General features: G+C 37.8%; 2 protein-coding genes across 4 annotated transcripts in view; one reads left to right on the forward strand and one right to left on the reverse strand.

Annotated features, from left to right (window-relative positions):
* The window catches only part of LOC113675984 (uncharacterized), a 1,827-nt gene extending 1,375 nt beyond the window's left edge, over positions 1–452 (forward strand). Inside the window, exon 3 of the mRNA XM_027192589.2 lies at positions 1–452. This exon is cut by the window's left edge and continues 12 nt beyond it. Within this exon, the coding sequence (XP_027048390.2) occupies positions 1–250 (250 nt within the window). The 3' untranslated portion in view covers positions 251–452.
* A 398-nt stretch (positions 453–850) lies between these two features.
* Positions 851–10,934, reverse strand: LOC113675998 (synaptotagmin-1). 3 transcript variants are annotated; one of them, XM_027192606.2, is made up of 8 exons: positions 10,692–10,934; positions 10,562–10,598; positions 5,454–5,697; positions 4,401–4,570; positions 3,906–4,036; positions 3,000–3,354; positions 2,318–2,450; positions 851–2,099 (listed from the first exon to the last, which is right to left on the reverse strand). In XM_027192606.2, exons 3-8 carry the CDS (start codon positions 5,638–5,640, stop codon positions 1,684–1,686), a joined length of 1,392 nt encoding a protein of 463 aa, XP_027048407.2. In that variant the 5' UTR covers positions 5,641–5,697; positions 10,562–10,598; positions 10,692–10,934; the 3' UTR covers positions 851–1,683. The 3 variants fall into 3 exon arrangements, with proteins under 3 accessions (XP_027048407.2, XP_027048408.2, XP_027048406.2); XM_027192607.2 differs by lacking the exons at positions 10,562–10,598; positions 10,692–10,934 and adding an exon at positions 9,477–9,847; XM_027192605.2 differs by lacking the exons at positions 10,562–10,598; positions 10,692–10,934 and adding an exon at positions 7,598–7,834.
* Positions 10,935–11,906: the final 972 nt, after the last annotated feature.

Genomic DNA, 11,906 nt, shown 5'->3' on the forward strand with positions numbered 1-11,906 from the left:
TATGACCGGAAGTGAGTGGCTCAAGTATTCCCAGGCCACTTTCCAGATCTTCTCCAAGAACGCAGAGGATGGTATCCCTGTGCAATATGGTGATGTGGTGGGCTTCAAATATCCCTACAGCACCAACAGCGCATGGTTAACCTTCTACAATAACAGGTTTTACCCGCGTAACTGTAGCTGTTGCAGTAAATCATCGTGTGCAGCCGAAAACACCGACACTGGCTTCAATATCTTCAAGAAATTACCTTAAAAAGTGCACCCTGACGTGATTTTTGCGGTCCTCGATAAGAGATTTTAACAGCAGAAACTGTAGATGCATATAAATTTTTGTTTATTAGTTTTTATTTACTCTGTTCGTCCAGAAGCCCAAGCAGGTAATAAGCTCCTGGTTCGCTGTTGAATTACTTGATGCATAGAATTATAGAAATAAAAATAGCTGAGGGAATGCAAAATATGCTATGTATGACAGCAGAAGCATGTAATCTAGTTTATATTCTTCTGATAATGGGACATGGTAATCTCCTATATTCGTTGAAATACTCTTTTCTTTTCGTAATTTGAGAAAAATTTGTTTTAAAACTATTTTAAAACAGGCTTCTTTGCCATTTCAGAATCCAATTCACCAAATGTTACTGTGTTAATTCTACTTTCCCTTATGAAATTCTAGGCTCGGTAAATTCGGTGAAAATTTTAAATGATCAGGAAAGGGAGAAAGTTGGGAAAAAGAACAATTTTATGGTAGCAAATCTACATTTCATGGGAGGTAAGAGCTGTGTTTTGAAATAAACTTTCAAAACTACCTAAGAAACCCAATCACCGATTCAAAATAGAGGAAACAAATTGACAAACGTGCACAAAAAATAATAATCGTTTATGACTGACTTTTAGTTTTTGTATATTTACAACTCCACTTGGCCATCAAACAACAGGGAAAAAGATTCGCCTGCAGTTTTGTTTTGGCACAAGCTTCTCTCGACTGAGAGACATTACATTTACTCATTAGTAAGGAACAGTTTATCATCCTTCGAGTTCAAACTAATGTTTTTGTTTGCTCAATGTTAGACGCACAATAGCTAAGGTTGCTGTGCACTGCGTCGAATTTTCCCAACGCGTCTGTGGAATCAAGATCACGAACTGCCTAAGCCTCGTGGTTTTAGCCTCAAGTTCAGTTTTTTAAGTTATCAAATACTCATTTCAATGAACATTTATAACCTCAAACTGCACTGCAAATATGCTTGAGATTGTGGCGAACTAAATACACCTTTGAATCGTACAAACATTTCCTGGAGGTTTAAACTTTTTAAACGAACAGACTTGGTAGTGTTGAAGAAGAAAAAAATATTCAAGACCATGGGCATTTTCTTTTCTTTTTTTTTTCTTTTTACATTCCCATGTGCTTTGGATTTCGGAACAAAGAAAACTTAGACGCGAATAGAGCCATGATTTTAACATGAAAGTTAATTTGTGTTTACTCTGCGCTCTAGTCTATTTCTTCAGGCATCGGCAGAGTAAGAGCAACATTGTGATCTGGGTACGAGTGAACGAGTAACAGTACTGTAGTCATCAACGTCTTCATCCTTACACTTTGCTGTTGCCTGGGAAACAGATAGCGACGGGCACATGAGGCTCATTCCCAGGAAATACAACAGACTTGTATATATCTTTTTCAATGAAAAGTAGTTTTCATCCCTCATCCTCCGATGATGTAGAGAAGAACCTAGCAAGTTTTTTTTTGGATATAACAGACTTATGAGTAGGTGATACGACGCCAGTTATTGCCTGATCTGCCGGGTGATATTCCCGTAAACTATGCCACTGAGCAATTGGTTTCTTTGACGTCATAGCCTCTTTCCAGTGCTGCAGTTCCAAGCCCTCTGCGTTAGTTCCCAGGACCACGCGGCCAACAACTTGATCAGGAGAACTTTCCAATTCCTGTTTAACAAAAACTTGCAAACGAATGTCTTCTAGGTTAGCATCCGCCACATCAAATGCTAAAGCTTCGTTATAAACCGGAAATAAGCTTCCTGTTCGTAGAGTTGTTGTTTTTCGCTTCCGTTGTCTCTTCTTGACGTTAATCATTACAACTTCAGCATAAATGGCTGAAAAAGAAAAAAGAAAGAAAACCTTCACTGAGTGCAACGCTAAAGTTAATGCCTATTTTTTTTGCTATAACACAAAATATATCTTGAGACAGGGACTCCACTAGAAACAAGAGAAAGCAGCCCCCCCCCCCCTTTTATTTGAAATAATGAAATTGTAAGTCAGTTGATATTAAAGTAAAACTCTTAGTTGAACAATGTAGCGAAGTTCTTCTGACCTGGGAAACCCTCCTTGGCGGGCTTTAGATGCTGTGCCTTGAAAATAACAATCGTTAATCGTCTGGTCAGCGGCATAAACATAAGCGAGAATAACACCTGACCAAAGCCCAAGTCACGTGGCTGATCTTTGATCTGTGGCGGACACCAAGAAAAAATTTGTTAGACATGCAAAGTATTGGTCGTTATTGTATACTACTGTATGCTGATGCCACAATGGTTATAAAAATTCATCATCAAAAAGAGGTTGAATAACCTAACATTTTTATATTTGTTCTGCCGTGGGTATCACAATTTTTCTTAAATCTTTTCTGACAGGTTCATGACAATACTATCAATCTAACAGTTTTTGAGGAGGAAATTATTTTGACCAGAAGTCTGTCTTATCCAAAAGAATAGATGGTTTGCCATAGGTTTCGAGATGACCTGCTCGAATCATCAGAGAAGGCTGGATCTTCTTACCACAAGTAACACAAGAAAAGCAAAGAACAATTAAATAAATACTTACTAACCCCCCCCCCCCAAAAAAAAAAAAAAAAAAACCGAAAAAGGATTCGTTTAACTTTGGTCGGGGAAATATAAAATCTCGCCATTTGCTGTCGAGTCTCCAATTTTTTTACGGGTCTTCAGATCAGCTCCTTTTAAAGCGGTTGGTATGTCTGAAATCTTAACTATTCGTCATACCTGTTGTAATCTTTGTATTTCCCTACACACGATCATCTCTTCTCGAACTGTTTCGCCACCCACCCTCTCTAAGTGATCCAGGTGATGCGTCACCTCCCCCACAGGGAAGGGGTGTGAAAATTTGTCCATGTACATTACTGTGAAACTAAGGTTCTGCTGTTTCACCAGGTCGTAAGGTAAACCAAACTCGAAGATTTCGTTAAAGTTAGGATTCGAATTTCTTTCGTGAATGTCAGTTTTCAGAATTTCTTTCTTCATGGCTGGAACTAGTTTAAGTTCAAGGAAGACATTTGGAGAGTCTCCAGCGTATTGTGGAAATTCGTCTCCTTTGATCAACTTTACAATCAAGACATTCCTGAAAATTAAAGAACAAAAAGACGTCATGGGGATGGAAACAAGTGTCTCTACTTTCGCGCGCATATTGATATCATTTTCACCACTACACAACGAACAAGATTGAAACTCGTGGAGTTTGTTTGCAACTGCATGGAATCGATTTTTACAGGAAGTAACAGTTCGCAAACGATAATTACCGACTGGTCACCGGAAATAACAACATATTCTTAGGAATTTAGCTCCATTTTTCATACCAACTGATCTTGGTGCTCTCATAATTTGCTTTTATAGCCGATTGAAATCTACTTACGTGGAATTTCGATTTGAAAGATTTCCTAGCTCTGGAAAAAGTAGTAAATATTCTTGGAGGTAATTTCAAAAACGCAGAGACATGTTCGAATGTGGAGCAAACTTTGTCGACAGAGGACTTGACGATTCCAGTCCTGTTCTCTGATTGGCCAGTTGTAAGGAAATCAGCTAGGAATCTAACGAGCTCGATTCAATCGTGATTGACGATAGTCCAGCTGGAAGCAACACAAGTGTGATCATGATGGACGAGGCATTGCTTACCTATTGGAGTCAAACTGCAGCGAAAAATACACTCGACCAAGGAAATCTGCCTCGCTCGGAGGAATAAAGCGCTCTACGGGGCCTGAGTCCGATAGATCGTAGGGCGTCATAGTTTCCCGAGTTGCTGGGGACTGGAGAGAAAGTATAATTCAACTATTTTAACAAATCAAATCGTTAACCTTAGAAATGATTTAAGCGGTTTCTAGAGCAATCTTCGAGTGAGTGTCGAAAGCAATCTGGGAATGAATTGGCTACGCTTTACTTCGCTCTGTGATTGGTTTATAAAACTCCCGCCACCCTCTCAACCAATCAGATGCGAAGCCAGAACCAAGCGCGGCTTAGACACTTCCGTTTTCCCGCGCTTTTGGATTCGTTTCCTCTGATTGGCCGATGGGATTATTTTGATCTTACGACACTCAACCTCAGTGCATTCAAAACGGAGAAGACTAAAGTTGGAAAAGTGTACGAAAAAAAAAACTGAATTAACGTTATTACCGGCATTGGTTCTTCATCTGAACTAGAATAAGGAATTTCATCGTCATCTTTAATTGAGGAGTCCTGGGGCTGAACAGATACCACACTAACTTCAGGTTTAGGGATCCAAGGAGGAGGGGGCTGGGAAGGAAACTGGCGAGGAGGTGGCTTCTGCTTCTTCTCAGAGGTATCTGAGAGAAAGAGGAAAATGCCATACAATTGAATACCTAAGGAATCTGTTTGCACAATCAATTAATGAATTAGTGTGGGATCAATTAAGTGATCAATCAATCTATCATTCTGTCAGTCAATCAGTCAGTCGAGTGGTCAGCCGCGTACTAACTGTAGTTCGGTCTGTCCGTCCGTGCGTCCGTGCGACTCATTGCTAGTCTGTCATTCAAACAGTCAGGCCATTAGACAGCCGGAAAGTTAGACGGTCAGCTAGTGAAGATAAGTTTTATCAACTGTGTTAATAATGTGAATTGGCTACCATAAAGAGTTTAAAAGCTGACGTTTCGAGCGTCAGCTCTTCGTCAGTTTCTTCGTCAGTTAGTCAAACAGACAGACAGAAATTCAGACGGACAGACAGTCAGGCAGACAGATAGTCGATGAGTCAGACAGACAGGCAAACACTCCATCAGTAGGACAGACATGCAGACAGTGAGACAATCAGTCAGTCAGTTAATCAGACAGACAAGCAGTGAGACACCCAGACAGACAATAGAGAGACAGACAGGTAATCAGACAGCTAAACAGTCAGACTGCCAAATAGAGAGACATTCATTCAATCAGTCAGTTAATCAGTCAGTTAGCAAGTAAACCAGTCTATAAATGAGTCATTCAATCAGACAGTTGGAGAGCCCTCGAGTCAGCCAAGCAACCAGGCTACTAGTTGGCCAGGCAATCCTGCACACTTCATGATCGCAAGAAACCGACACATTGTTCCCGTAAGACGTTCTGTAATCGATTTACAACCTGATTGTCACAAAAAAAATATATCTAGCATTGCATCTATTGCTGTTGTTAGTCGCACAACTAAATAATAACAAATTAAAATAATATCAAGAGCCCAACCTTTCTCGTGGTTTTCTTCTCCATCAAGTGTTTCCTTGACCTCTGTGGCGTGTCCATTCCTTATTTCTTGAGTATTTTCGTTGGCTTCAGTTGCTGTTGGGACCTGTCTGTAGTCCAGAAACTGTTCCATGAAAGAGAGGTTCCTGAACCGCTTCCAGCATAACACAGACAAGACTCCCAGAGCCATGACTGAGACCCAGACCACTACGGTCAACAGCAACGGGAGAAAGTCCGTGTGACGACTCTAAAGAAGAAGAAAATATCTATGTTTATTTGGGTTGGTAGACAAAAACATGGCACAAGATATGCAGTACCTAGTGATGCCAATTAGTTGTCAATCAATCAATCAGACAGTAAGTCAAACGGTCACTCAGACAGTCAGACAGTCCATTAGAAAATCAGCAGGTAATTTAGTGTTAACAACTGGGTTGAAAACGTAAATTAGCCACCGTAAAGGGTAAAAAAGCTGACGTTTCGAGCGTTAGCCCTTCGCCAATCGCTCTGACGAAGGGCTAACGCTCGAAACGTCAGCTTTTTTACCCTTTACGGTGGCTAATTTACGTTTTCAACCCAGTTGTTAACACTAAATTACCTGCTATACTCTCCCACCGACGCAGCACCACAGTTTCTTTAGAAACTTACCCCTTTATTCATTAGAAAATCAGCCAGACAAGCAGTCAGTCGCTCAGTCTGTCTGTCGGTCAGTCATGAACTCATTCATTTAGGCAGGTAGTCATTCAGTCAGTCAGCCAGACAGTCAGTCAGCCAGACAGTCAGTCAGCCAGTACGTCAGTCAGTCAGTAAATAAGCTAATTGGATAATTTAGTTTTATCAACTGAGTTGATAACGTAAACAATAATAATAATAATAATAATAACAATAATAATAATAATAATAATAATAATAATAAAGATAAATAAGCTAGTCTGCCAGACAGCAAGTTTGGTAGACAGCCACACAGTAAGTTGTTGTATCAAAATGCATACGTTAATATTTTGGCACCTTGTTAAACTAACGACGGTTGCTGTTGTAAAACACAACCTTTACGTTAATTGTCACATGGTCAGCTATGATCCTTTGTCTGCCTGTTGTTTTTATTGCAACGGTTTTTCTATTTATTGACATACTTGTTGTGCAGTCGCTGCTTTGAACTGCAACGTTTTTACTGAATTTGTCAACTCCTACAGAGGTCAGCGTTCGATTTCTGTTCGGAAAATATGACAAAATGGACATTTTCCAACGGTATAGTCACGGTTTCTTCAAATCAACTTAATTTGTACCAAAGCAATCTTTCAATCGAACGAGCAGACACTTATGGCACTCTTGGATTGCTTGATAAAGCGCGTAATTCCTGTAAACGACGCCATTACATTTCTATCAGAAAATTGTTATCCTGTAAATGGACATGCCACGAGTTTCAGTGTGATAAATAAATCATATTTCTTGCAGATGCCTTGCTCGATAAAGATTTTTGAAAGCCGATTGACGAAGTAAACGAGTTTTTTGAAAATTCACCAAATGTGATAATTTCATTTACATTAATTACATTTTTAAGAGGTCGTCCACCTTGTGAGAAATTAAATTTTGTTATGGAGTCGATTATTCTAGGAAACTTTTCGATTCTACGCATCAGATCGTCAGAATTTCTCCTCGAGTAACTCACATGAATACGCGGATATTTTTTTTACTTCTAAGAAATCTATAGTTGCTACTTTCTGCCACAGAGAAGACGTCTAAACATTCAGTGAACTACATGTCAAAAATCGTCTTTCTGTTCGATGGTTTTCTCTAACTAAGCTTTTAAAATGAGTCGTAAACACCGCAGGTACTTAATAGGAAAACAGAAGAAGAATGACAATTTTGTAACGTTCTGTCACATACGCAGACTTCTGTTTCACAACACAAACAATATGCTAGCAGTTTACAGTTTACAATCCATTAATTGATAATAAATTCTAGTATAGTTTTCGCAGAAACCCTCTATTTTCTTTTTTCCCCCTTTTGAACCGGCGATATTCATAAATTTTATCAGCAGCTATGTTCCGAGTAACTTTAGCGTAGTATATGTAAGTGCGAATGAGAGAATACATAAGCATTAATTTGTAACAGACGTCCGCAATTAGAACGAAAAAACCATTACATACCATGATAAACGATTTGTCCTTATTTCATGACTGTCAGAGAGAAAATCTTATAAGCTCGCCAATATTTCAACATTGTTGCTAATTTTGAGCCAAACTCGGTACTGAATGTGTTTCCAATCCATTAAAGAAGTGACAAAGTCATTATGACGCGGTTTTTACCAACGATGACCTTTCAGATGTTATAGGCAAAACACATCCAGTTTATATTGCAACTCGATATTTGTCAGTGTAAACTACGTAGATCTTAATAATTTCCAGACGGTTTTAAAGGCCAAGATATGACTGAGATAGAAAAAGAAATTTAAAAAATTAAACCGCCGAAACGAAATCCAGTCAAAATGAGATTTAAATCACGCTTATTTCAAGAAAAATTACCGCGAAAAACTAGAAAATTGTAATAAAACCGTGAAGATGTAAGTGAATTTAGAGTCTGTTGTAGCTTCTACGTGAGTTTCCAAATAGTTAATTGAGATAATGGAAATAACACATAATGTTTAATACTAGAAAAATTACAGATAGTAGATGGAGATAAAACGCTATTTTCAACCGGAGTAGTCGGCAACTTCAATGGACTGTTGCCAAGAAAAACCCTTAAAAAAAAAGAGAAAATGGTCTCGACATGCCTGTTGTTTACAAGGAAACAAATCATGTCGAAATACAGGGGGTGATTTTCGTCAAATTAAGTTTGATAACCGGTTTCTTTCAAAGAATCCTATGTGGGAAATAAATATGATAAAGTGATGAAATGCGCAAGGCAATAAATTATTTCAGATTTCGCAAAAATGGTTCCAAGGGACAGTGATTTACATATCGAATTTAAGAAAGTAATTACAGCACTTTTTCTCTGATGTTACTAAAAATTCAGGATACAGCAGTGAAAACAATATTATCGTCGAGAGAAAGACGTTAGCTTCTCTTTTTGTTCTGAAGATAACTAATTACTTTATAAACGACAAAACACACTGGAAACTGATCCCCTGAAATCATTTTGAACTTTTTGCCCGATGCGAGATCCGCGTGAAGGTACATAAAAAAAATAATAATTTTTTTTGTTGATCTTTCGCTGAGTCATGTTACAATTATTATATATTTCTAAATAATTGTCGGAGAAAAATTATTTTAATTATCATGGATGATACTGATATTTTTTTTTGAGTATTTTTAGCTGGTAGCGTTCTCACAGAGTTACGCTGAAAGTAGTTATGTAGAAATTTTGTCGTACCCGACCGTATGCTCCATTGTTTCTTGCATTTGCAGCTGTAAATGTACTTCCCAAAATCGCGATGTGAGATTTTAGGACAAGAGAGAATTTTCTACTTATCGTGTTTTTCTTTATCAAATGCAAAAGCGAACGAGTGAAAAAAAAATTCAATTTGGATTGCTATTTAAAGAATTGCTGTAGATATTCCTTCCATGTAAATCTCTTTCATATCTCATTTTTATTTAGTTCTCCAATTTACATTCACCCGTAATTTAATTTACTTCCTTTTCAGTTTTTCGCTTTCGCAGATTATTAAGATTCCTGATTTTATAAAATTTAGACAATGAACAACTTTTGCATTTATTCGATGGCAGATAACGAAAAACATCGACTCGTTCGGAAAGGTAGCTTACTTTTGACCTCACGCTAAGATCACCGCAGGCATTCACTGTGGCAAACGAACACTATACGCAGAATTACATTCTTCGTTAAAACGCTCTCGGCGAAACAACCATAGAAATAATACGAAAAAAATTGCCCGGAAGAAATCCAATTTTTAAACACCGAAAAAAGATCTATTGTTACTTTGACTTTGAGCTAGTGCAAAACATATTTAACTTTCCAAGTTATAAGATGAATACCTTAAACCAATGTAAATAAATTTTCTTTGGTACTCACCAATTCAGTTCTTTATAAAGGCTTTTAAACCCGAACCGAGACATGGAAATCTCAAAATAGATGCCGTTTTAAAACGTGAAACTGCCCTCGAGCGCAAATAAGATTTACGAGAAATCTTCCTTATTGATTACGGCAAAATTATCTTGCTCTGTATGAAAATCTGCGCATGCGTTCATCTCATGTGATTGAAAGCAACCAAAAGTTCACTGCTTTCTTAGCAATTTTCATAAAACTTGTTAATGTACGCACGCTTAGAATTTAAAAGATAAAAATGACCATCCATACGCTGCTTTGTCTTGAAATTTCTTCGGGTAAATTCTCAAGACCACTTAGAGAGTTCGTGCTGAGGCAGCGGGAAATGAAAATATTTTGACAAACACGAAAATAAAATTTCCCTGAGAAACAAATTGACGTCCGGAACTAGGAATGCTAATGTGATTTTCGAAAAAGACGTGGGTCTATTTTTACTCTTGTCGCCATGGCATAAGCTGGACAGCACGGAAAGTATTTGCCATAATTCAGGCGCGATATTGATTAACAAACCGCATTTGCTCATTCGAAAGGTACATTTTTCTTTGATCTTCGATTTCAGTTTCATTAAATATTTGAGAGGCAAAACAAATATGTAAATTATAACCTCTACGCTTCAAACCGAAAAATATGATGATCTGAAAAATAAAACTTATCCTAGTTTTCGTCCAATGGAAAATTTAAAGCCATGAAGATTCGTTAAAGAGCGAGCGATGGAAATTAAAATGCGAGCGAAGACGAATTTACTGTTTGCGGATAGCAAATCGACGCTTTATGCTTTATTTCTGAAGATGCCACAATATTGATTTTGCCTGATTCATTTCAGATTTCTTTTACTTTAAAAAGAAAATCACTCATTTCTCATGTTTAAACATAAGTATAATTTGCGCCATACTTCAGCGCGTTTTGGCTAGGTCAGGAATTGAGTAAACTAAATTTGGAATAAACCGCATCATAAGAGTTTTAATTTTTAAGTCGGTAAATGCGAATATTTAAAAAAAAAAACACAACAAAACAGTGAAGGGAAGGAGCAGAAAAAAAAAGATTCACGTTACCTTAAGTCTAGTGGTCCAAGATTCTTTTCCGCCATAGCTACAACAGAGTTCAGTTTATGTTAATTCGAATTTCGCTTCGACGTAAGCCGCTGCGGCGCCGAAAAGAGACGAAAAAACAACAATGCAGAACCTGCTAAAATATGTATTGTATCGCGGAAGCCATCTACTACTCTCCTTTCACCGCAGCATTGGAAAAATCAGGCCAGCGGTAGAACAGATTCATCAAGAGTATAAAAATATTTCAAGGGTTGGACATGAAAACCACGAGATTGCATAAATTCACCTCTGCTGTGAACTTATTCAAAGGCTGCCTTTGAATGGCCGGTGATTAAGGAGAAATACAAATGAACGAAGAGCGAATAAGATTTATCTCTTTCTTATGTCCTATCAATTGACCGATGGACAGTGTTTTGTGTTATCTACAACCCACGCCAAATACACTACACAAACAAAGGCCACAGTAGGCTTTCCCTCACGTCTCACCGTCTTTGTCAATTATTGATTATTTCACACGAGCCAGCTGCCTTTTTAAACGCGTGTTTCGCTCAGAATTTTTATAAATTTAAAGCTTTTTTCTCTTCCCCGGTTCGGCTTCCAAAAAGTATGGAAATAAACTGAAAATTGGCGAATTATTTCGTTTCCGTGCCGCGGATAAGCCAATCTACCTGTAAGGAGGCTTATTTATTTGCTTACTGATAACACTTTTAATAAAAGGGGTATGTTCTTAAAATTTATGTAAATTGACACTTGTCAAAAACACGGCATGAATTCTTGAAGAAGGAGGATTAACTTTAAAAATCATTAAGTAACCTTTGACATATTTCTTAACCCTGCACAAGAATTAAATTAAGTTTTCGATTCGTGTTTGTAGCATCCCCGCAGCTGTAAAAATTCTTCCTGTCTAGTTACCAGGTCTCCTTCGTTTGAGAGCGTTTATTAGAAATTTTTTGGTGCAGTCTACATGAAGGATTTTGCCGCTTGGTGCATTTCGATCGAGCTAAAGCAAAAGAAATCGAGCCAATCAGGAATGAGGAAATTATCGCAAGAAGCCAATGAGAACTCAAAGTAAGACGCGGGAAAACCGCGCACAGGACAAAGTCGTAATTGCTTTAAAATTGAAACTCATCGGTTGAGAGAGAGGCGAGAGTATTTTTTAAACCAATCGCAAGGTGAAGAGAAGCAAAACAGAGACAAAATTGGATTTCTTTCGACGCTTGCATAAAAATTTCTAAGCAGTGAGAGTAGAGGTTATAAATTACCAGTAATTTCAATTAACGAGTCATTAATAGGGGGAGCTTTACTAACTATAAATCCTTCGAAAGCTAATCATATCTTCTATAAGTTC

This window comes from Pocillopora damicornis, chromosome 9 (assembly GCF_964200805.1).
Source record: "Pocillopora damicornis chromosome 9, jaPocDami1.2, whole genome shotgun sequence".
Lineage (NCBI taxonomy): Eukaryota > Metazoa > Cnidaria > Anthozoa > Scleractinia > Pocilloporidae > Pocillopora > Pocillopora damicornis.